General features: G+C 45.4%; 1 protein-coding gene across 9 annotated transcripts in view; it reads right to left on the bottom strand.

Moving 5' to 3' along the window:
* CIB4 (calcium and integrin binding family member 4) overlaps positions 1–26,450 on the bottom strand; it is a 50,801-nt gene that overhangs the window by 3,459 nt on the left and 20,892 nt on the right. For 3 of the 9 annotated variants that reach the window (XM_025454431.3, XM_025454430.3, XM_035700474.2), the window contains exons 4-5: positions 9,163–9,284; positions 421–542 (exon numbers count right to left, since the gene is read on the bottom strand). The exons of 2 other annotated variants lie outside the window; for them this stretch is intronic. In XM_025454431.3, the coding sequence (XP_025310216.1) occupies positions 421–542; positions 9,163–9,284 (244 nt within the window). Of the gene's footprint in view, positions 1–420; positions 543–9,142; positions 9,285–26,450 lie in introns of all 9 variants that reach the window. 4 more of the 9 variants (XR_007402893.1, XR_007402894.1, XM_025454433.3 and 1 more) reach the window with 2 other exon arrangements.

The raw sequence follows: 26,450 nt of genomic DNA on the forward strand, positions 1-26,450 counted from the left end.
GCACACTTCTCCGCCAGCATTTGCAGGAGGCAGCGCCCTGCGTGGAGTCCCTCCTCCTTTCCCTCCAAGCCCTGGGATTCTCTGACTCACCCTGTGCTCGCCCTCCCTTGCCCCCTGTGAAGTCTCCCTGACACCCTCAGGCCCAGGATGGCTCCCTCCTCAGGCTCCCGCAGAGTTCTAACACAGGACCTGTCCTTGGCATGAGGCTTGCTCTCCTCTGCACCAGGGGCCTAGGGCTACCTTGTCTTCCTGTTGCAGCACATGCTTCTTGCCACTGCCTACTTCATTTACACTCGGCAGCCACAGTGGGTGCCTGCTGGGGCCCATCCCTCAGCCAGACATTGGGGCACAGATGTACCAGACTGGCTCCTGCCTGCATGGAGTTTCCAGTCTGGGGCTGCAGGGGAAACAGTTGGGCACCTGAGTAGCTTGGCTCCAGGGAGAGAGGAACAGGCATCCCAAGGTGTTCCAGATGAGCAAATTCATGTCCGACTGGGGTTGGGGGTGTGAATGAAGAAGACTTCTTGGACAGAGAGGCGTCACTAGGGACAGTGGTAGAGAAGGAACAGCACCAGAGTGATCAGTCTGGGGTAAGGGGACAAGAGGCTTGGAGGTCTGGGAGAGAGAATCAGAAGTTAAGTGTGGAAGGCAGGCTCAACTCATAGAGCCATGAATGCCGAGGGAGGCAGGCCTTCTCTGGGAACCCCAGTGCAGCCCCTGCTGCCTCTGGGAACCCCCAGCACAGCCTCTGCCTTTTCTTTTTTTTTTTTTTTTTTTTTTTTTTAATTTTTATTTATTTATGATAGTCACAGAGAGAGAGAGAGAGGCAGAGACACAGGCAGAGGGAGAAGCAGGCTCCATGCACCGGGAGCCTGACGTGGGATTCGATCCCGGGTCTCCAGGATCGCGCCCTGGGCCAAAGGCAGGCGCCAAACCGCTGCGCCACCCAGGGATCCCGCCTCTGCCTTTTCTAGAACACCCAGCATGGTACCTACCTCCTCTGGAACCCCAGCACAGCCCCTGAACTACTTGTCAGCCATGCAGTAAGTGCAGTAGGCTTAGGCAGGTACAATACCACCACGACAAACACAGACGTGCCAAGCAATGATCTAAGTGCTTTCTCTTCTATTGCATTTAATTCTCATAACACCTATGAAGACAGTGAGGCGCACTGAGATTAAATAACCATACTTACTTCCTTAGTCTCATTTCAGCTGCTTGCCTTTATCTGATTTTTTTTTTTTTAAGATTTTATTTGACAGAGAGAAAGAGAGAGAGAGCACAAGCAGGGGGAGCAGAAGGCAAAGGGAGAGGGAGAAGCAGACTCTCCGCTGAGTGGGGAGCCTGATTCAGGGCTCCATCCCAGGACCCTGGGGTCATGACCTGAGCTGAAGGCAGATGCTCAATGAGCTGAGCCACTCGGGCACCCTAGCCTCTTGCCTTTAAATATTCTGTCCAGCCCGGGCTTCTCCTGAACTGCAAGTGTACTTGTCCTTTGCACTTGGAGATCTGATAGGTCCCTCAAGTTCAACTGGTCCTAACCCAAACTCTTGACATGGCCCCTCGTCCTTGGCCCCAAACCTGCTGCACTCAGCTGTGCCCTTCTTGGCAAATGGGCAGTGGCCAGTACACTTGGAATCATCCTTGATCGTGCCCTTCCCTCACTCCCCACCACTAAGGTGGTAGCAAACCCTCCCAGTTCCACCTTGGAGAACAGTGGACCCAGCCAGATGACCTCCCCACTGCACTGCCTCCACCATGGCCCAGCCAGCATCACTGCTCTCCAGGGTTATCCAAGCAGCCTCCTAACCAGCATGCTTCCTCTCTGTCTGCCCTCTCAGTCTGTTTTCCCCTCAGCAGCCTGTGGTCCTGTGGATCGTACCTAACATTCCTCCCTCAGCACCACTTCTCACAGCCTCCGTCTCAGCCACAGGAAAGCCCAGATTCTGACAGTGTTCCCCAAGACCCACTCTGCTCTCACTCTGCCCCCTTGCCTTTCCCCATCAGGCCAGGCGTGATCCTGCTTCAGGTCTTTGCACTGTGCTTCCCCTCCCTGGAACACTCACCCAGAAATCCTTAGGGACTTCATTTAAATGCCAGCTTCTCACCAGAACCTGCCTAAAATTGCACTGTCTGCTTTATTTTTCTCCCAACGCCCAATAGAACCTGGCACACTGCGTGTTTTACTTATTAGCTCCTTTATTTCTCTCCACTAGAATGTAAATTCCTTGAGGGCAGTTTTGTCTTTTTGGTCACTACTGTATCCCCAGTTCCTGAAACAGTGCCTGGAACAGAGTAAGCGCTAACTGAATATTTGTTGAGTAAATGGATGCATGAACTACCCAAAGTCACATGTTGATAAATGATGGAGACAGTAGAAAACCCAGGCAGGACAACTCTGTGGGCAGTCTGTGTTCTGAATCACTCATAACTATTTTTATTGTGATGAAGCATCCAATTTTTAGCTGGGTGTAGGACCATCTAAAATGAACACTATATTTCCCAGCCTCCCTGGCTGCTAAATGTGGCTCCATGTTTGAGTTCTGGCTAATGAGAAGCAAGCAAAGGAGGCACAGGCAACTTCTGGGGATGTCTTTAAGGAGAAGGCATAGCCCTTTGTGACCTCAGAAATGGTGGATAAAGTGACACCATGGAGAAACCTACAGCCTGGACATTGCAGAACCACCGTGGACAGCTGCCTCTGGGATTCTACATGTTAGAGAAATAACACAGAGCTGCCAGAGGCCTTAGAGACTTGAGGTTCCCTGTCATTTGCCACCGAATTTAATCCTAACTATTGCATGATCTGAGCCTCAGTTTCCTCATCCATAAAATAGATAACAGTAGCTCCACAGAGTTGCTGTGAAAATTAAATAGGAGAATGCATGGAAGTAATCTGGCATGGGGTTTGGAATACAGAAGATGCTCGCTATAGAAGATGCTCACTAGATAGAGTAGAGGCTCAATTCTATGAGGATGTGAAATACTGAAAATGCCAACCCTAGAAACTGTAATATCTTGCTTTGAAGAATGGAAGCTAGAGCTATATTGGTCCTGGGATGGAGGAGCGAGTGTGCTGATGTCATAGGCTCCTTCAGGGGTAGAGCTCAGACTTTTGTCTCTGTTCCCCTGGACAGGATATGGATGTGGCAAGTACAACTCACCACCCTAGTCCTTAAGCAAGTGGCTCTCTGGCCAACTGTGTCTCAGCCCCAGCACCTGGAGGCTAAGGCCTGAGATGTCCACCTAGGCCCTCCCTGCACAGCTCTGCTATCACACATCGTGGGTAACGGCTGGGTGCAGGTGCAGGGGTGAAGGATCAGTACTATGACTAGAAGGAGTGGGCCGCAGTGACATTGCACTGCTGGTAAGAAGCTCCGCAGCCTCTCCCAGAGACCCCGCAGTGTCCCCAGCCGTCCCGCTGGCCCAGATCCCATATGCAGAGACTGCAGCAAAGTGACATGGCTTTGGTCCCAGGCCATCTGAAAACAGAATAATTTGCTGAAGTAGAATGTAGTCCTGGACAGTTCCTCTCCTTTGGGGGTGCAAGGGCAGAGCAGCCTGGGAAAGGGGTGGGGGCTGGGAGCTCTGGGCTGCTGGCCAGCCCATGCAGCCTCAGCAGCCTCAAACCTGCAGTCCTGGGCTGCTCTGAGAATAGGGGGAGGGCCTACTTCTTGCTGTTTCCTGACAACAGGAAGGTTAGAGAGAGCTTGGAGAATAAGGGCTCAGCCTTCAGGTCCCCCTAGAACTCTGTTGCTATCATCATCGCAACCTCTCTGTCATGTTACTCTGTGGAACTTACAAAGTACTTTTGCAGAAAACAGCTTATGCAGTTGAGTGAAGACAGAGATGCTTTCATTATCATTCCCGGGAGAACTGAGCCTGCCTCCCTTGCCTCTTCCAGCCCTTGGTACTGTGGCAGATCTTGGAGTGGTGTGGCAAGATCTCCTGCTGGGACTCTGGACCTGCCTAAACGTTGTTCACAACTGGTGGAAGCTGCACTGATGGGAACAGGAAGGCAGTACTGGGTTGTTGGTCTCTGGCAGGTGACAGTCCCTCCAGAGAGGGCAGGGGATGGATCCATTGGAAGCCAGGAATGTCCCACAAAGCAGAAACTGGAGCCCAGCAGGTACATCCCCGGTGCTGGATTCTTGACTGATAGCCAATATCCCTGCCTTCCTACTAACTGCAGTACAGTTCCCATCCAGGGTGACCCCATGTTCAGCTTAAAATACTCAGCTTTCCAGTCTCCCTTGCAGCTATATGTGACCATGTGACATAGTTCTGGACAAAGCAATCCAAAGCTGCTGGGTAGGGCATCCCAGAAAGCTTGTTAAAGAACCAACTTAATCTGTGCCTTCAAATGTGTATATGGTTCTTATCCCTTCTCCCATCCCTTTTTCTTCCTGCCTGGAGCAAAGATGAGGAGCCTATGGGCCCAGAAACCATCCTGTGATGATGAAGAAAATAGTCTTATACTACAGATGGCAGACTGGGGGCTTGAAGGAGCCAGGCCCTCTGTTACTTACCCCTGCCTCTGGACAGCCTAATCCCAGGCTTTTTTTTTTTTTTTAAACATGGTCACTCTTATGTATAACTGAATGCAAGCCTAACTGATATAGTATCTCTGAAAATCTGCTGCACTTTGACTCACCCAGGGAGCTTTTAGAAAGCCCACCCAGCAGGCATACCAACATCCTTACATCAGATCTTTGCAGTTGGGGCCCTAGTAGCCGTGGGTCGTAAGTCCCCATATGATTGCAGTGTGCAGTCACGTTTGAGAACCAATGAGTTAGAGCAGCATTTCCTAAACTTTAAGATGTGAAGGAAGCAGCTGAAGGTCTTGTTCAAATGTGGGCTCTGATTCAGCGAGTGTGCAGTGGGGCCAGAGATTCTGTGTTTGCAACGGGCTTCCTGTCGGTGTTGCTGTGCCTGGTGGAGGGGCCCCGTGTGGGGGACCAAGGCCTTCGAGCATCGAGTTAAGCCTCTGGACTTCAGCTGAGAAGGATCACTGGGGCCATTACCACCTCTCCTTTTCCTTTTTTTCCCTCTTCTTCTGCCTTCACTGCTACCCTTACCGCCTCGATTTACTGAGCAGCTACCACGCGCCAAGCACTGGGCTCAGAGATTCACGTGTCTCATCTCTAATCCTGCTGACAGCTCTGTAAGGCAACAAATCTTCTGAACCCAAAGAGAATTCAGATTTGTCTGGGTATATCTGATGAAGCCTTGGAGTTTATGAGTCCCCAGGCATGTATTTGCACAGCTGATTTGCATGAAGACTTTGCGCTTTTTGTTTTTGTACTTGAGCTCAAGGAGGAAGGAAACCCATCAAGAGGGCCTGGAGAGAGGGGCTGGAGGAGGACACAGGGGCAGCGTGGGGGGCAGGTGGTGTCTGGTCCACGATCTGACCTGAGGCACTGAGCCTGACCTCTTGGGAGTGAGGGCATTCCCCCCACCCCCTTCTAAGCTGAACACTATTTAGCTCCTGTGCCTCGAAGCCTGAAGAGAACCTGCTGTTCTTGTAGCTCCCTGAAGGTTTGGGTGTTTTTGTTTGTTTAGCTCTGAAAACCATGGAAAGACAGCTGAGGCAGACATCTTTGGGAACATCTGCTCAGCTTACACTTTACCATTGCTGAGAAGCGTCCCCACCCCTAGCAGTAGGCCCCAGGAGCTGTGTTTGTTTATGTGACTCTGCATCTTTTTGGCTGCGCTTGATTGGACAAGGCTGTTTACTCAAGCCTGGGAGTAGCAAGATCATTGGTTTGGCTGAGCCATCAGCATCTCCTGAGAAAATAGGGGATCAGGGTATTCATCTTTGGCCCAATAGGCACAAAAGCATAAAAGTCTGCAGAAAGAGAAAATGCAGAGGAAGAAGCAGAGATGAGAGACCTGGCAGCCATAGAGAGAAAAGAAGACAGTAGCTGCCTCACTTCCTGACCACTTGCCAGCTGTGTCCTTGGGAGGCTGCTTCAGTTCCAGCATGGGTTCCATGCTGCTAGTGATAGACAGACTCCAAGCCCTCCTCCCCCCATGACCTGCCTCTTGGTGTTTATAGGTATGTAATTCCCATGTCCCTTTAGTATGGAACAGAACTGTGACTTACATCTAACCAACATAATCTGGCAACAGTGAACGGATGTTACTTCTGTGATTATACTGTATGAGACTATCTTACCAGCATATGGGCTCAAGAGACTCTCTCTCTAGCTGTCTTTGAAGAAGCAAGTGGCCATATCAGGGGAGACCCATGTAGCAAGGAGCATATGACAGCCCCTGGACACTGAGAGCAACCTCCAGCGGATAGTCAGCAGGAAACCAGGGCTCTAAGCTCCAGAGACACAAGGAAATGCACTTGCCAACAAGAGTGAGCTTGTAAGTGGATTCCTCCCCAATCCAATGCAGCCCAGACAGAGCCTTGATTGTAGCCCTATGAAATCCTAGAAGAGGACACAAATAAGCCATGCCAGACTCCTAGCCCATGGAAACCATGAGATTGTAAATGTGTCATCTAAATCCACTAGGTTTGTGGTGATTTATCATGCAGCAATGGAAAATGAATATACTGCAGTTCTTCATCTGTTGCCTTTTACACAGGTAAGTCCCTGTTGCTTGCAACATGGAGACTCTTGGCTAAGATGAGAACACTAAGCCCGGGCCAGCACTCTGCATCGGGAAGAGCTGCCCATCCAGGAGAGTACCGACAGGAGGCAGAAATGGCTAGAGACAGCACGGCAAGTGCTCTGCAGCACAAGTCCTGATAGAGAGGGTGGCAGCTGGTGGGCTGTAACCCTTGGGGATCCCCAGAAGTACCTGGGGTAAGGAAGGAGGAATACTAACAAACAGCTGGGGACCACTAAACCAACTAAATTTGGGTATGTAATTTCATTTGTACTTAACCCTGCTTAAAGTTCACTGTAAATGTATGTCTTGCATCAAACTTAGGACATGTGGGGCCATTACTTCTTCAAATATCCTTTCTTCCCCATTAATTCTCTCCTTCTGAGACTCCAACTGAACATGCATTAGACCTTTTTCTTGTCTTTTGTGTCCCTGGAAGACATGGTTTGCTCTTTTTTTTCTCAATGTATTTTCCTTCTGTTCTTCAGATTAAATTATTTCTATTGAACTATCTTCAGGTTTCTGACTCTTTCCTCTGTCATCTCAATTCTCTTGTTAAGCCCATCCAGTGAATTTTTATTTTAGATATTTTATTTTCCACTTGATTCTTTCTTATAGGCTCTATTTCTTGGCTGAGAACTTCTACTATTTCTTTCATTATGAATTTCTTTCACATTACTGGCCAAGGTTTCATAGCTGTTTTAAGATACTTATCAGCTAATTCCAACATTTTAGTCATGTCAGAATCAGGCTCCATTCTTAAGACCATAAAAATTTTTATTTTTTAAATTGTATGTTGAATAATTTTGGATTGTACCTTGGGAACTTCTGGTTTTCTAAAGTTTTTGTGTTTTGAATAATTTTGGATTGTATCTTAGACATTATAAATGGTTTATTGTAAAAACTCTGGATTCTGTTATATTCCTCCAAAGAGTGCTTTTTTTTTTAAATTCTATCAGGCAATTGATTTGACTTAAACTGCCCTGTCACAGAGAAACCTTATTAAAATGCAGTGGCTGCTCAAATCTCAGTTGTTATCCTTACCTGAGCTGCCTTGAGTCTGCCCTTGTATATATGGTTTAGAGGTCAGAAAGACATCTGGGCATAGTTCATACACAGATGTTGGGCTCCCTTGTCTGGCTTTCTTTCATGGACTCTCCCTTGCTTTTACTTTTCAGGAGGAAATTGCCCCAAACTCTCTGATTCTTCAAGTCAGAAAGAGTTCAAGTTTTCTACCAGTCTTGTTTGATGCCCCTCACCGAAGTCCAACTTTGAGCTAAATAAGTTTTTTTAAGGGGAAGAGGACCATCCAGTACCATTTCCTTCTTCCAAGTGTCAATTCTCTGCTTCTGGTAGCTTTCTAGTGCTATCAGATAGTTGATTTATATATATGTATAATATATACACTATATATATGTGTGTGTGTGTGTGTGTTATATATATATATATATATATATATATATATATATATATATATATATTTGAGTTTATAGTTGCTATCTGTGGAAGTGACTGTATGATAGGAACTATTGCATGATATTTAGTATGGTACTCAGCTATTCTCAGCAGGAGAATCTGTGATTTTATTTGCATTTACTGGACACTAAGCCTGAAAACAGAGGGCTTACAAAAATATCATTAAGTCTTGTTTACAGATGAGAAAACTGAGCCCTCACAGGTCCATCAGGCTTAAAACTCCTCCACTCCATTTTATCCAGGTCCACTTGGGTGAAGCAAAAATAAGATGGTGTCCACTGTGTGGAGACAGGGAGGACCTGGGAGGAAAGGAAAGCACATGATATGCCAAACTATCCCAGCCTGAATGTAGAAGTCCTTTGGGGCCTAGGAATTGTCACGATGAGCTTAAAGACTTATACATGGTCTGTTTGAAGACTCCTCAAGATCTCTTTGTTTTTTTCCTTTTAATTTCTTTTGAGGATTCCAGGCATCTCGCTGTGCTAAGGGGGACGTGAGTCTACTGAAAAGCAGAACTTTAGCAGTGTCTTATGGGTACCCCAGATAAAACTAGAGACCAAAAGATATCATGGGACCTCAGAGATGATCTCTCTCACACATCTCATTTTAAACATGATGAAACTGAGGCCCAGAAAGATGAAATGATTTGCCCAAGTTTCTCAGCCATTTAGTGGTTGAGCTAGTTGTGGTGTTCAAATTTCTGAATTTCTGAAAAACAAGCATAGTTCCTTCATATCCATATGTAGCCCTCACTCTCTCTTTCCTTGTCACTCCCTCTGGCCTGCCTACACTACCACAAAACACAACACCAATGACTCCATTTGCCTCTGATGGCATGGAAGGAAGGGCATCTATCCATTGAAGCAGTAGTCACCACCATTTTTTAAAAAATCTATAGAACTGAAGAAACAGGATAATACCCATAAACACCCAAGTGAATCCCAACGCACATCATCCCACCAATGAATTGATGTTGACGGATTCCAGGTTGGTATTTACTCTATGGCACTTCCCCCTACTCCCCCCCCACCACTCAGTCACCCACCATAGATGCGAAAGGCATACTCGATCTTCAGGCTGGGGCAGGCCTGCTCACTGAACACAGATGCCATGCTCAGCACATCCTCAAAGGAGAACACATTGTTGTGGGAGAACACTTTGCAGATTCGGTCTCGAAAAGGGTTGACCTGCGGGAGAGGAGGAGGGGAGGGAGGAGGCCTATGGATGTCAGGTTCATGCCTCCCTGGCCTTCACATACCTACCAGAAGCACAGCAAATTCCTCTTTGCACCCTCCTCTGCTTTCTGTATGTCTAATTCATTCCCATCTACTAGGACTCCTTTCCTCCAGTTGTTCAGGGGTCCAGCCCTGCCTGTTCTAAACTCTTCCTTGCTAGCAGGCTTTATCAGATCCCAACTTTGCTGTAGTATTCCAGGATGACCCTGATCCCTTCCCTCAACCAACCCAAATTCTTTGACTTGGCACCTCAGCTAAGAAAGCTATTTAATGCTGTGAGTTCACGTAGTAGATCTGAATGGCCAATCTGCCCAATTTTTAATTAGTTAAATCACCTCTGGATGATTTTTCTAGTCCCCCTTTCACTGATTCTCACTGACAAGGTACCTTTTCAAGGTTCCTGGCTTCATGCAAAAGGACTAGTTTCTCTACTTCAAGCAGAGGATCTATTAACTCCCTCAAGGGTATTTGAGCCCCAGCCATAACCCCCTACCCCCACCCCCTGCCTCTAGGGGCCTGTATCCTTGTCTAACACTCCTTAGTGTTTTCCTAAGCAATAGTCAATGCTTAGTCCTCTGGTTTTGATCTCTCCATTTATGGCACATGAAAATTTCTTCTTCATTTCTTTTGAACTAAGCTATATATTAAAATCTACAGTTTAGTTTTTAGTACTCTTATGTATTTGAGGTGGGAGAGAGAAAATTCTGTCACCTAGGATGGCCATGTACTTCTCAAGCTTTAGTGAGCAAGTAAGGTCCCTAAGGTCCTTGTTAAGAACATGAACTGTGAGCTCCCACCCTGAGACATCCTTTTTAGAAGGGCTGGGGTGTAGCCCAGCATTAGGGATGAATTGTGTCTTCCCCCAAATTTGTATGTTGAAGTCTTAACCCCTAGTGCCCCAGAATGTCACCTCATTTGGAAACAGGGTCTTAAAGATATAATTAAAGATGAGGGCATAGGAAGTAGGATGGGCCCCTAAACCAATATGACTTGTGTCCTTATGAAAAGAGGAAACTTGGACACACAGACACACACTCGAGGAGAACACCATGTGCAGATGAAGGCAGAGATTGGGGTGAGGCATCAAAAGCCAAGGAATGCTGGAGATCGCCAGCATGCTACCAGAAATAAGGAGAGAGGCATGGAACGGATTCTTCCTCACAGCCCTCTGAAGAAACCAATCCTGCTGACACCTTGATCTCAGCTTTCTAGACTCTAGAACTGTAAGACAATACATTTCTGTCAGTTAAGCCACATAATTGTGGTACTTTGTCACAGCAGCCTTGGCAAACTAATACGCCTAGGAATCTACGTTGTAAATAAGGTCCTGAGGTGACAGAGTTAGTCTCACATATATATACATATATATGTCCCAGAAGTGGCCAGGATCCTGGAGAATCTGAGCTGCCTTGCTAGAACCTCCTGCAATGTCTGCTTCTCCCCCCTTTCACCTCAACACCCCCACCCCCTGAGAAGCTTATGGTGATGACCTCAAATGAATGAAAATAAGGGCTAACTACTGTGATGTGTTCCAGGTCACGTGTACCTAGCTAAGTGGCTTCACAAATTACATTGCCAAATTTTAACTCAATTAACTCTCCCAAATGGTGGTTTAACAAGATTCCTGTAAAGAAACAACGATTGCAGATAATGCTTATGATGCAAGAGCAGGTGATCGACCAGAAAATGCCAGGGCAAAACCTTTGCTACTTAAAAATACAATTTCTTCTCTATTTATTCATAGAAATGGTGAGAATCTAGTCAGACATAACTGAAGTCCTGGCTTCAATGCTCATTTCCTGTGGTCAGACAGAGGCAAGCCAGACCAGCAAGCAGTGAGCCTATATCCAACCAGGGAATGAGATACCAATCTTCCCTTTCCTGGGGGCCCACCTTCACACCTGGCTTTGCTGGGAGTGATGGGGGAGATGGGATGGTTGCCAGGAAGCCAATCCACTCTCTCTCAGGCCCCTGTCATGTGACTCTGTTATCTATACCCACACGCACAAACAGCCCTTGTGTTATAAAGATGGGGAAGCAGGCAGTTGGAGCGGTAGCCAGTGGTAGCAAGAATAGTGCATAGAACACAATGTAGTGACCACAGAAACTGTTGGAAGAGGTGGGGAAAATATGTAGGGAAGATGTAGAGAAATAAACATGAGAACAAATTTCACACTGTGGAAAGTTTGCTAAATAGTTGAAGAAAAGTGCAGACTATTCTAACATGGTTTTCCTAGATTCTGTTTCGATAATAAAATACATGAAGAACCACATTTCTGTGAGCAACTAATGGAAAGAGGCGATATTGACTGAACAGTACATTACTTTTTTAATGAAAACACCAGTTATGGGAGAAATTGCCTGGGAATAATCACTGATGAAGTGACTGCTCCATGACGAAAAGGATTCTGGGTAAGGGTGCAGGGATGGCCATACATCTGAAACCCATTGCCCACAAAACTTCCTGTAGGTTACTACAGTGAAAAGGTTAAGTCCAGAAGTACACAAAGTGCGACAGGATGCATTGGTGGTTAGTTAAAAAAAAAAAAAAAGAGTTTAAAGCATAGCAAAACATATACAATGATTTGTAACCAGAAGGGAAGTGACTTTGAAAACCTTTGAACCACAGAGAGATTTGCTAGTTATCTCTTGGCAGAGTACTTAAAATAGCCATCAAACTTTAAGAGGAATTATATGTGTTTCTTGTACAAAAAGACAAACGTTCCAAATTTGCTGAGCATTTTATGATGACAAGTGACTGTTGGCAGATATCCACTGAAAAATGAACTCGAATTCTTCTGACTCTTCGAGGTAGAGGTGACTCATTTTAGCAAGGAGTGGGAAAAGCACTTGCTTTTCCAAAGAACTCCTGCTTTGGAGAGAATATTTTGAACATCAGATTTTTGTTGTTGAAAACATGTGGAGTCACCTAAAATAATGCTTCTATCTGCATACTTGAAAATATTAGAAACAGATTTTAAAAATCTGTTTGAAAGTCATCCAAATGGAGAGTGTCAGTGGATTTTGAGTCCATTTGTTAAAAATATAAAATGCAATGTTTTTCCAATTAGCTTGTAAGAGCCACTGACTGACATAAGGAAAGATAGACATCTATGAGCTTCATTTTGATAAAAAGCCTTTAATTGGTGGATGGGATTAAAAATGAGTGACATAATTTAATACATGCAGCCAACGATACATTTCTTCTCTTTGTAGCAGCTATGACAGCCACTAAAAATAAACTCAACTAGAACTAGACCCCTGAATGGCTCGATCTCAAAGTGTTAAAGCAAGATTTTAAAAAATAATGAAGCACATCTAACAACACTGCTTTTCCTTACACTATTGTCATTAATTATAAGCAAACAATACAATTGTGAGAGGAAGAAATTTTTTCTATAAATGAAAGAGGAATCTATTTTTAAGGTGTTTATGATGTTTATTTAGTTTATGTAATATTTAGCTTTAAAATGTTTTATTTTGCATCTTTATATCATAACATACTGAAATTGTCAGTAAAGGTACAGAGTTTAAATATATGCATATTATGGGTGCAGGCTTCCCATTTTTTTTTCATTGGAGAAGCGGGACCAAAGATGGCTAGTGATCTCTGATCTAGATTAATCAGGGATGTGGAAATAGGCCCCGGAGTGGGGGGTGTGACTTGCCCAAGGTCACTCAGCCTAGAACCCAGGTCTCCTGAGTCTGCCTGGCACCATTTCCACTATGGTCCCTTGTGGCAAATAAACATAAAAGAAAAGGTGGTGATGGAAGCAGAATGTGTGACCATTAAAGTGTAGAAAACTTTGGAACTGGAACCTCTTAAAATTCTTACTTCAATTTAAAAAAAAAAAAAATTGTTGCGGGGGTTGCCTGGGTGGCTCAGTCAGTTAAGCATCTGCCTTTGGCTCAGGTCTTGAAGGGCCCTGGGATTGAGTCCTGAATTGGACTCCCTGCTCAGCCAAGAGCCTTCTCCCTCTGCTGCTCCCCCTGCTTGTGCTTGCTCTCGTGCTTGCTCTCTCTCTCTTGCTCACTCTCTCCATCACTCTCTGTGTGTCAAATAAATAAATAAAATCTTAAAAAAAAAAAAAAGGAAAGAAACCCACAATTTTTTGGACACAAAGTCCCAAAACAGAGGCTAGCTTGAAGTCAAAGGTGTGGCCCCTGCCTGTGAGAGCTCTAGGACTAGCCTTCTAGCAGGTAGTGGTCGTCCTGACTGGGAGCAGCCCTGGAGAGCACAATGTGAGCAAATACTGTGAGGAAGAAGCCAAGAGGAAAAAGTGGAGGCAGCAGGAAGGCAGCAGGCTTGGGTTGGCAGGCAGGCCAGAGTGAGGAGCAGAGGAGGCCAGTCCTAAGAAGGTGGCAGGGAGGGACACGCAGGACCCAGGATCACCAGAGATGTTTCTGGGCCCTGGGGGCCAAGGGGTGGCTGGTGGCTTCCTCTGTGAGGCCTAGCAGGCACCTGCCAGGAGGGTGTCTTTGGCCTGTCTCTGTTCTGGCAATGGCAGCTTCCCCCTCTCCCAGATTTGCTGCTTCATCTCTTCCTGGAGGGAGATCCCAGGGCACAGATTTCCCCTGTGGCAAGGCATCCTTAGCACACATGCATCTCCGTGCAAAGGGATGCTGCTGGGGCTGCAAGGATAGTTTCGAAGGACCCAAGAGAGGCTGCCTCTGTGCCTCCCCCTGCTCTCCATCCTGAGTTAAGTGCAGGCTTAGCCAGTGTCCTTGAGTCCAGCCCAGCCACAGGCAGACAGAACAGCTGGGAAGGGGCAGGAGAGGGAGCAAGGCTCATGAGTGATCACAGTTCCAGCTTATTGTGTTCCAGATTTGTGTTGCTATTACTTCAACAATCTGAAATCCGAACCAATAAATTTTGGGCCCTATCCAGAGAATTATAGTCTGCATTAAATTTCACACTCATTTAGAAGCCTTCAATCCTCCAGAGGAGGAAGAAGATGACAATTGACGAAGCAATGCTTCCATTTCAAGAATAACACGCACCCCAGTGTGAAGGCGTTCTGAACGAAGGATATAAACATGTCAGTATAGAAATTTATACAGGTAACTCGGTACAATCTCCATCTATGCACGACAACACTAAAGAAGATGAAAATAAACCCCAAATGCTGGGGATTTTTTTTGGAAACAGAAACTACAGTTTGTTGACAATAAAAAGATTGCAGTCCCTGCCAAAAAACTAACATTTTTTTAAAAGATCTTCTCAAAGTTATTGAACAAGAGATTTGATTTGAAGATGAAAGTCAGAGGGAAAATATTTGGACTTAGCTTAAAAATATCTCCTCACCATTTCTCCAACTAGTGCATAGTCAAAAGAAGCTTTTTACAGTAGCTGGAAAAAATTCACACAAAAATACGCTAGTGATTCAACAGTGACGTCACCGATGAAATTTGATTTTTAAGATCTTGTTTTTTAAAACAAGATCAAACAGCATTATTTCATTTAAAACTTCTCATTGCTAATCAAACTCTCTTTATTTTTAGTGTTTGTTGTTTTTGAATAATGCTTCGTATTGTTCATTTTGTCTGTTACCAACTCTTGCCAAAAGTAAGCAATTAATGTTTATATTTTTAAAATTTTAAATAGATGTAAGGCATCTGTCAAGGAAAGGAGTAGATGGAGGTGTCTTCTGGGAGGGGTACATAAGAGGTCAGTCCCTTCTGGGTCTTGAGTGGAGGCATAAGGTTACTAACACAGACTCTCATTGAGCAAAGTGCTACCTGAAAGACTTCTCTCATAGTTTTGCAAGATGGGGTGAGCAGACCCCATATGTTGGGAGAAGGGTATAACAAATCATTTGTGTTTTAGTGCCTTTAAAAACTTCCCTGGGTTATACCATATTTATGAGTTGGAAGGCTCAATTTAATTAAGATGTTGATTCTTCCCAAATTGATCTGCAGAGTTAATACAATTCTAGTTGAAGTCTTCCAGCTGATCTTTTTGTAGAAATTAACAAGCTGATTCTAAACTTTATATGGAAATTAGAAATACAAAGGGCCAAGAATAGCCAAAACAATTTTAAAGAAGATGAATAAGGCAGAAGCACTTACACTACTAGATATCAAGATCTTGCTATAGCTTTAGTAATTGATACAGTGGTATCAGAAGTACTGGTGCAAGGAGAGATAGACCAATTACCATAAGAAAAATTAGGGAAACAAACCCACATGTTTATGGCTGCTTGATTTATAACAAAGATCACATTGCAATGGAGTAGGAGAAAGGAAGGTCGTTTCAATAAGTGTTGTTGAATTGATTCCTACCTCACACCATACACAAAAATCAATTCCAGATTGATCATAGATTTAATGTGGAAAACCAATAGTAAAACTTGTAGACAAAAACATACGAGAACATCTTCATGACCTTGAGGCAAAAATTCTTTAACAATATAAAAAAGCATTGTTCATGAGGGAGAAAAATCCATAAATTGGAGTATATTAAAATTAAGAATTTATGTTGTCCACAAGACATCATTAAGAAAGTGAAAAGGCAAGCCATGGCAATCAATATGTACTTCAACAGGTGAATGGATAAATAAACTCTGGTATACCCATATACTGGAATACTTCTCAGCAATAAATAGGAACAAAGTATTGATTCACGCAACAATGTGGATAATTCTTAGATGTGTTTTGCTAAGTGAAAAAAAGTCAGACCCAGAAGGCTACATATGAGCCCATTTGTAAGATATTCTGGAAAATGCAAAACTTTAGGGATGGAAAACAGATAGGTGGTTGTCAGTGATTAGGGGAGGGGAAGCAACTGACAAAGAAGACTCACAGGAAATTTTTGGGGTGACGGAACTGTTTTGTGTGGATACTGTGGTGGCAGTTCCACACCTCTGTGCATTTGTTTAAACCCAGAGAACAATACCCTACAGTGGGTTAGTTAACAAGATGCAAATATGAAATTTAAAAAGTTTTAAAGATCCAGGATGCTAGTGAACCTAGGATGAAATGGAGGCCATGACAAATAAAAGTAACTGTATTTCAAACGTATGACAAAATCTTACTGGAAGGAATTAGGAAAGAAAAGCTGACCAAATAACTTTGGGAAATGGTGGTTTGACTGGGTACATAGTCTAAAGACAAAAAGAACCATAAACCAACACTGTGCCCTAGCTAGCAAGTTTGTTTCTCACAGGGGTGTATGTGGGTTAGTGATTCTGAAACTACATGGATACTGAGTTTGAATGAATAGATACATAAACAACAGCTAATAGGAACAAGTTTCGCATTGTCAAAGAAGAAGTTACAAAAAAGCAAGAGGAGAAGTCTAGATGTGGTGCTAGATTAGTCAGAGACATCAGTATAAACTCATGGGTATCTGTGTATAAAAATAAATAAATAAATAAATAAATAAATAAATATCCTAGCGTGTAGTAGATATCAGTTAATTTACATACATATATTTTATAGCTCTATCTACTAAGTAACTTTATAGTGGAGAAATCCAGAAAAACCACCTTAGTTAAGTGATCAAGGTTAACATCACCAGTAATAGGTCAGGTTGATATCACATATTCCCTGATATGACGTGATGAGAAGGGCACTTCACTTCTGCAGTATTCATTGCACTAATCTATAACTCCAGTTGAATCAAGAGAACACATCTGACAGATGCAGATTAAGGGAGGTTCTACAAAATACCTGGCCAGTGCTTTGCAAAAAAATGAGAGACAAAAGTGAGAAACTGTCACAGATTGGGGGAGACTAAGGCAATGTGAGAGTCTAGAGTGGCTACTGGAACAGATAAAGGATATAAATGAGAAAACTGGTAAAATCCAAATGAAATTTGTTATTTAGTTTGTAGTGTCCCACCAATTTTAATTTATTGTTAGTTTTAACAAGTGTACTGTGGTTATGTAATAAAGATATGAAGCACTTGCCTTGATAAATCCTAAAAGCAAACTTTGAAACGACTGGACTCATATCAATGAACAAAACTGCATCCAAGAACAAAACTCAGTAACATTTAAATGAATACAACAAAAGTAAGCAACTAATGATATACATTTTACAATATTCAGCAGCCAATGAAAAGTTAGCAGTCCTGCAAAAAAGGAAAATAAGACCCATAACCTGTAGAAAAAAACAACGAATAAAAACAGATCCAGAAATGACACCAAAAAATAAGCAGACACAAACGTGAAGATGATAAATATGCTACATATGTTCTAGAAGGTAGAGGAAAGCATGATGAGGAAAACTATATTCCTATCAATTCAAGAAACTCAACAAAACCCAGGTAGAAGAAACTTGAAGAAAACCATATCATGGCACAGCATAATCAGATCACTAAACACCACTGATAAAGGGGAAAATATTTTTGTTGGGGTGAAACACATACGTATAGAGGAACAAAGATAAAAACGAAACTAAGCAAGCCAAAAGATACAGACCAATATCTTTAACTCTGAGAGAAAGACAAAAAGGCTCTCATCCTATTATTCTATACCCAGCAAAAATATCCTTCAAACTCAAAGGCAGAAGACTTATTTTCCCCAGACAAACAAAAGCTGAGAGAATTCATCCACAGACCAGAGCTACACAAAGATGAAAGGAAGTCCTTCAGGAAGAAGGAAAATACCAGAAGGAAACTCGGATCTACACAAAGGAATGAAGAACACCAGAAATGATAAATATGTGAATAAATATGAAAGAACTTTTTCTCATTTTTCAAAGAGACAAATCTATATACATACATGGAAATATATCCATATATATAGCTAGAAATTTCACTATCCTTCTTTTGATAGTTGGTGGAACAATAGATGTAAGAAATTGTTAAGGAAATAGAAGACTATCAACCAACTTAACCTACTTGACATTTTATAGAGCACTCAGCCTTACACAGTAGTATACATATTTTTCTCGGGTGCACTTGGCACATTTACCAAGATAGAACATATTTTAGGTTATAAAGGAAGTCTCCATAAATTTTAAAAGATTTAAATCAAACAAAATATATTCTCTGACTACAACGAAATTAAATTAGGAATCAGTAACAGAAAGGTATCCGGAAGACACTCAAAGTCAAAAAAGTCACAAAGGAAATGAGAAAATAATTTGATCTAAATGAAAATGAAGACGCAATATATCAAAATTTCTGGTATTTAGTGCAGGCACTGTCTACAAGGAAATTAACAGCATTAAGTCTTGTATTAGAAAAGAAAAGACTTAAATGTTTACTTAAATGGAAAAAATAAGGCCCTTTATCCAGAGGTGGGAGTTGATCACTGGAAGAAAGGAATGTCAGGAATTTCAGGTCTATCAGGTGGAGCCCATTCTAACCCGGTGCGCCTGGGCTATTTGCCCCTAGGAAGTGGCCTCTGAGGACATGAAGGAGTTTGTCACCAAGGGGCAGTGGTTGGAAGCACAGGTGGATGGAACTTCTGGGCTGAGCAGAGAATGGATAAGTCTTCACAGACTTCTTCCTTTGACCCATTGCCCAGGAGGAATTCCTAGTTCTGGGTCTGAACCCCTGCACCCTTCAGCACTAGAGTAACTCTGCCAGAAGGTGGCAGTATTGAGTTAAAGTTGTATAGTCAGACCTCAAACCCAGCTTGTGTGAGTACCTACTGTGTGCAACCTATGGTTTGAGCTGTGACTATCTCACAGGCAGGTGACTGGATAGATATCACCACTCCATTTGACAAAGAGAGGAAACTAAAGCCCAGAGAAGGAGCAGACTAACTCCTAATTCAATGCCTTGTCTGTTACTCTTGACTCCATTGGGTATTTTCTTCCTAAGAATTTCTTACTGCACCCACAAAGCAGGCAGGGTTTGAGGCATTAGCCTGAGTCCCATGCCCCTGACACTTGGCAGTTCCTCAGAGAACAAACTAGCCAAGCCAAAGGATATGGCTCTCAGCCAGGGTTGCAAGTAGCAAATGCATAAGGTGAGTTACTATACACCAGAGACTGAAAAGTTCCTGGGACCCCCTCCCCAAATGTGGAGATGCCACCTCTGTGTCCTCTATGGGATTGAACTAGGCACTTAAATCATTATCTTCAGGAATAGGAGGGGTCTGAATCAAGCACAAGCAAAGTAAAATGACAAGGGCTTGGGGGGGGGGGGGTAGTGTTGCTATGAGGTAGAGAGCCCAGAAAGAGAAACCAGCCAGGAGACAGACAGGGCAGGAGCCAAGGCCAGATCAGGCAGGGAGCAAGATGTGGTGGGACTCTGGCAGATGCTCTGGGGAGGGAACCAGGAAACAAGGCCAGGCAGCAAGACTCCCCCTTCCTTCTCCACATGGCCTCCAGCCCCTTCCCCCCTTCCAGACTGTCCAGGTTTTGGCTGGATAGATAAAAATGTTATGTGGAGGAGAGCAATAGTGAGACTTAACGTGGACCCTCAAACCTCTCGAAGGCCCAGATTGGTCTGTATGATCTTCGCCAGGTGGAGAGAGAAGCCTGACATTTCCATTTAAGGGGAGTTGGGGACAGGGAGTGTGAGGGATGAAAAATTCACTTAGGTGAATGCACTCCTCAGTTGGCCAGGCCAGTTGTTTATAAAAAAGGGACAGTCTCTGTGTTTTAGATGTTCAACCTTCCTGAAGTCTAAAAACAGAGAGGCCCGTGTGGGAGCTGTCTCCTAGTGACAGATGGGTTGGCAGGGACAGGCTGAGGATGTGTCCTGCCGGCAGCTGGAGGCAGATCGCTAATGGAACAAATAGGGGAGAAAGGCAGTAAAAATGTTAAATATTATTAAACATCCACAGGACCACGTGGCTTGAACCTGGCTCAGACCCACTAGCCCAGTCTCTCCCCAGATTTCAGGCCCACAGGTACCTGCTACTGCCCTGAGGAAACCTCCAGAAGAGCTACCGGCTAGCACAGAGGAACTCAGGGGACTGCATTGTTTTGGGGGGCAGCCCAGGGGCCTGGCAATTGTGCTGTGGGAGGCTCAAGGTAAAGAATGGAAAGAGCAGAGGCTCTGGAGTCAGACTGCCTCTAAAAGCCAGTAAAATAATTTTGTTTGACATCTACAAGATTTTGGTATCTGCAGCTTTTGAAGTTAATACAGTCTCAAGTGCAACTCGCTGAAGCAGAAAAGAAAAAAAAATAAGAAGAAACGGGGAAAAAAAAGGAACCCAAAAGACCAGCTTTCCCTCACTGGTTTACCAACACCTATTACAGGAGAGATGAACTTAGCCGTTTTATAGATTAGTGTTATTCACATTTGTACATCCCATTTTTAACAGCTCAAGATCAACTCTGGAATGCCCAACAACACATTAAACCATATTCATATTCCTGGGTAACAAGACTGACAACAAAAACAAGCTGTGGGACCTTGGGCAGACCATGGGGCCCCTCCATCTTCCAACTGTAAAATGGGCAGGATCATAATTTTTCTCATGGGCTTTTACATGATTGAACAAGATCATATTTGCCAAACACCTGTTACTCATAGGCCCATATAAATACCAACTTCACAGTCCCCTGCATCAGCATCAGCATCCCCCCCAGGCCCTGGGAGAGGGCCTATACATTTTGAGCTCCCAAGCAAAGATGTCACCTGGGCATCTGTTTGCTAGGAGCTCACCCTGCCTGATAATGGGGGAATAGAAATGTTAGTTCTGGCTCCAGGGGCTGCCCAGGGCCCAACATTTCCTCAGGGTCACTACTGACTGCTGCCAGAGGCATCACCTCTGTGTGAAATCTCCAGGGGACTCAAGGGGGAGCAGTCGGGGGAGAAGAGGGGTGTGAAGGGGGCTGACTCATTGAGGGCCAACTGATACATAACTTCATTTGGTGGCTGAGGCTAGAGCCTCACAAAGATATTAACACACCCACTGGCTATGTGTCTGAAGCCCACAAGGACCTTTCACCAAAATTCGCATTTGTTACCCCCACCATAGGCTTTCTGAGTCAGCTCCTGTAGGGGTAGGATCTGTATCTCTAACAAGCTGCCCAGGGGGCTTTTATGCAGCCAATCCTTAGACTCCACTGAGTGAGCAGGTTAAAGTCACAGTGCTAATCAATGGCAGAGACATGACATCAGATGCTGTGCCCTCCCCCACTGCATCTCCCCCAGGACACAGCATGGCACCCAAACAAGGGCATAGGTGGGAAGGGGGTTGTTTGGAGAAGCGGTGAGCAGCACAGGCAGCCTCCAGCCTCATCCCAGGGCAAACGCCCAACTGGCAAACATTTGCTTTGCACAGATACCTCACAAAGCTTCCTTTCCTTCCCTCTGCTCCCCGTCCATCCCACAGGCTGTGGTCAGGCCCCGCAGACACAGGCAGGTGACATCACCCCCAACCCACGGCCGCCCTCCCTTGTCTGAACTCACTGCACACGGTCGGTCAATTCCACCTGTGACAAACTGTCTCTCCTGCAAACATGTCCTTCAACTGCTTTCCCTCTCACTTCCCTCTTCCAATTTCTGCCAGATTTATTTCGGAAATGTTTCCATTTACTGCCTTAGACCTTCTGATGAAAACCACTTCTGCCGGAGTACCAAATAAAGCGCTGGTGTTGAACGAATGCTCTCTAGGTCAATCCTGTAGCTTTGCTGTGTTGTTGAATTATGAAGATAACAAGGGGGGGAATGCTATTGATACTAAAGCAGGTGGCATCTGGGGCAGTGGGTCCTGCGAGTGGGAAGATGCCTGTACTCAGGGAGGTCTGGATGGAGAAAGGAGGAGGGGGAAGTGGACGCCCCAAGAAGTCTTCAGGGCTGTGGACCATAAAGGGGACAAATGGAAGAGAGAGGAAAGGCAGTGAATGTGAATGACACAAGATGGGACCCTTCCCGGGACTAACCCACCCCTTCTGCAGTGCTGACCAAAATCCTTACAGTGGTTGGCAGCTGTGGTGTTTTAATGGAAATTAGTGAAGAGGGCAGCCCGGGTGGCTCAGCGGTTTAGTGCCGCCTTCGGCCCAGGGCCTGATCCTGGAGACCAGGGATCGAGTTCCATGTCAGGCTCCCTGCATGGAGCCTGCTTCTCCCTCTGCCTGTGTCTCTGCCTCTCTCTCTCTCTCTTTCATGAATAAGTAAAATCTTAAAAAAAAAAAAAAAAGAAATTAGTGAAGAGGTCAAGGCTTTTCTGGGTAGATAGGAAGCAAAGCAGATGTGCAGGAGATGGAGGTAGAAGGGACATAGGGAGACATCAGAGCCCTCCCTCCTTGTCCCTTGCAAGCCCTCCCCCTCCAAAAAAAAAAAAGAACAGAAGAATGGAGGCAGAGGCCCTATCCTCTTATGGGGTATCAGAGTGGAGGGAAGGTGGCTTGCAGCCCAGTCAGTGGGGTTTTCCCGGGGACAGAAAGGCCCCCCAGGTACTTATGGCTCCCCTGCTGGAACAGGATGGATTTCTCTACTTTGATGCTGTTGCACCAGAGCGAGTGAATGAGCGAGGGGCAGCGTCAGCTTGTGGCTCGGGCTGGGAAGCTAGCAACAGTTTGAGTTTTTCTGTGGAAAATGAGAAGTTCCAAAGAGCCAATATAAAAATCTCTTAAAATGTGGTCTGTACCTGTCCTTGAAGGGCAGTTTGTGCAAAGCAGGAAAGCCTGATTAATGTGATGGGGTCACCCAGGGCAGCCCAGGTACGGGACAGTTTGGGGAGCTGTCTGCCCAGAGCCGAGCTCCCCTGCTTGTCACAGCAAGGCCGGCTGCGCTTCGCCCCTCAGCCCTCTGGCTCCGGCCTGCTCTTTATAAGTAGCCTTCCTGTCTGTAAGCAAGAGGGGCTCTCGGAGTGCTGGGGCTGCTTTGCAGCTGTTGGGGGCCACCCACCCCAGGGCACCCTGGGAACATGTTCCTCTGTGAACTCTGTAGGATGTATATCTTTGCTCAAGACAACAATTTCTCTTCTATCAACACATCTAAGCAACAGCAGTTGCTGTATTTTGCCCCTCACTTTGCATCAACTGATATAAACTGAAAGGGGTTTGCTACCCTCCCCCCACCCCTGCCGCCCAGCCCAGGGGCGCCTACTCTCCCTCTGTGATGCTCAGTGATTCTTTAAACATCACAAAGTCCAAAATGAAGCATCTCGAAGGTCCCGTATCCTTTCAGTTCCTGATATGTTGGATTATTGGCCTTTCAAAGCTCCCAACTTCTTTTCCTGCCTGCACTTTCCCTTTTATCATGGGAACATCGTCCCCACCACGGCAGGCTGCCCTTGACTGCCTAGGGCCTGACAAGCAGCAGGTCATCATTACCTATGCACTCATTAAGTGCCTACTACGGACCCAGACTTCAGGCACCTCGACTCACCCACATTTTCCTCAGACTCAAGAGGGAACTGGTGCTCAGTAACTATTTCCTGCATATCACATGCTGTGTCATTCTCACTCACACGTGTGACCCCATCTATTCTTTACAATCTGGGGATGTCAAAAAAAAAAAAAAAGAACAATCTGGGGATGTCTACCTGCACGGTAGACATCAGTATGTTCATTGTATAAATAAACAAAACCCAGAAGCTGAGAGGTTAAAGAACTTAATCAAATAAGAGGAGGAACAGCAGTGTGATCCCAGGTCTGTCTGACTCTCAAACCCGAGTTCTTTCAATGGAATGTGTCCCTGGGACATGCTACATCAAAATGGGGGAAAAAAATGTTCACAGAGGTGTCATGCTTCTGGGTCCTCAGGCAGGTCCAGGCTGAGCTCTGAGCAACGTGCTATGACTGGTGCAAATGGTGGCTCAAGAAAGATCAAGGGGAAAAGTGAAAAATGTCCTAGGAATCTTGGCATAAGGGGCCGGGGGTAGGGGTGGGGGCAGGGGGAGTGGCAGGATGACCTGATGCTGGGTCACAGCATGTAGGTGAAGCTCTGCATCTGCATCCCAGCATCTCCTGACCTCAGAATGGCACCAGCTGGACAGCAGCACAAGAGGAGGAGACTCGGAGATAGGACTGCCACATCTCAGCAGGAAATACGGGGGCGGGGGGTGTCCCTGGCGCACAGCACATCTGGGGAGGTGCTCACACAGTACCCTCCTGGAGGACCCAGACGATGGATGGGACCCTAACACATGCCTATTGAAAAACCACATGCAAAGTGACCTTTATGTCAACTTGGTGAGCGGTCCCAAGGGCTCTATCTTTTAGCATCGGCTTGGGGATGATATTTAGGAGCCCAAGTTTTACATTTATTTTGTGCTTTTTCTTCCCCCTTGAGGCATAAATGTTTTTCCGTGTTGCTACATAGTCAGTATAATTATCATTTTAATGGCTACATAGTTCAAATTCCCAAAGTGGACGGCCCTATCTCTCTCATGCCTCCAAGGGAAACCTGGAAATCTACAGTAAGAAAATAATTTCCTAAAATGAAGAAAATAATACATGAGGATGTTTATTGCAAAATTATTTATAGTAGCAAAAAGAAAAAAAAAATCCCAAACTGGGAACAATGGTAATGTCCTGCAATGAGAGGGTGGTTCGGTAAATCAGAACTCAATGCAATTATGCAACCATTAAAACGATAATGACACGGACTATGCAAGAACACTGAAAAACACATTTACGCCTAATGGGGGAAAAAGCACAAAATAAAATTGTATCTCAGTATGTCTACAGTGATGTAAAGCAAAGTGTGTCCTGGGGGGAGAAGGTTACAAAGAAATGACAACTCCTATTAGGGTGAGTGAGTGCTAAGGAATTAGTGTTTAGAAAATGTATTTTAATGCCCACATATCATTTTAACAATAAATAAAAAGTGAGTTAAAAAAGAAAAATGTGCTTCCGAGGTGTTTTGCCAAGAGTGCAAACAAACTCTCCTTCAGGGGCGGGTGGTGGTGGCGGTGGGAAGCAGGGGCTTTTGCTTCTCTTTTCTGCTTCCTTCTCTGCAGGGCAAGGGCCGGGCCTCAGGCGGAGCTGGACTAGGCTCTCAAACCCAGTGAGGAGCCGACGGATGCTCTTCTGTGAAGGCCAGCTAGGAAGCTTGGATGGAAATGGAAGTTCAGTGGAAGAAGGCTGCAGTTCACCTCCTGGTGTCTGTCTGCATTTTTCCAGATGCATTCTAAAGTATAAAGCCACAGGCTGGGCAGCCCGGGTGGCTCAGCAGTTTAGCGCCGGCTTCAGCCCAGGGCGTGATCCTGGGGATCCAGGATCGAGTCCCACATCGGGCTCCTGCATGGAGCCTGCTTCTCCCTCTGCCTGTGTCTCTGCCTCTCTCTCTCTCTCTCTCTCTCTCTCTTCCTGTGTATCTCTCATGAATAAATAAATAAAATCTTTGAAAAAAAATAAAGCCACAGGTTGATAACTAGCAGATAGTGAGCATCTTTCCTGATAATTTAACCGGATTTTAACCATGTTGTTGGCTTTCTTGTCATAGTGCTCCACTCTCCTGGTTTGCATGCTTGGGAGAGCACAGTGCTCCCAGCCTCCCTTACCCCTCAGGGTCCCTGCTGGCTCAGAGGCCTCTCTGAGGAGGGAGCACCTGTGGATAGAGGTGGGGCCACCTCAAGCGCCCCCTCCAGGTTTCTCCCTAGTCCCAGAGGCCTTTGCCCAGAATAGAGAAAGAAGCAACTGGCCAGGCAGGCCGCTGCTTGTGCAGAGAAGGGACTGACCAGTCCCTGATCCAGAGTTGCACACCAGCTGTTCTCCTGACTGCCCTCCTGAAAATGGGGGGACACTTGAGTCCTGTGGGCACTCATGGGATACCAGGCAAAAGAGCGGCTCTGGGTCAGCAGGAGCCAGGGAGCAGGTTGCAGGAGGTGCCTCTTGCCTTCTCCAGTCTGTGCCACCTGAGAAGTGGTGTCTTGGTCTAGACGTTGGCTTCAGTTCCTCTCGACACTGGGTTGGCCTGCTGGTAGCACTTGCCTCTGACATCTGGCTTCAGGCAGAAAGAAAGAGGAGGGTGACCTCTCTCCCAGGGCCTGGCTGGAGCAGTGGACTCAGGGACATTCAGGGGATGGGACGACATCCATTGTCTCTACATCAATGTGCTGAGCAGGTGGGTGACCACCGCCTGAAGCTCGCACTGCGTTCTGGCCAGCTCGCTCTGGGACGCCTCCAGGGACAAGGAGCTTGCTCTCGGAATGAGCCTACTCTGGCTTCTAAAAGTGCTATCTGTTTAGGAATTTTAACTCGATCCAATTGATCCAATTGCTCCTCCACCTGCCAGCAAATACATAAACAGGGTTA

The sequence above is a fragment of the Canis lupus genome, chromosome 17 (genome assembly GCF_003254725.2).
Source record: "Canis lupus dingo isolate Sandy chromosome 17, ASM325472v2, whole genome shotgun sequence".
Taxonomy (NCBI): domain Eukaryota; kingdom Metazoa; phylum Chordata; class Mammalia; order Carnivora; family Canidae; genus Canis; species Canis lupus.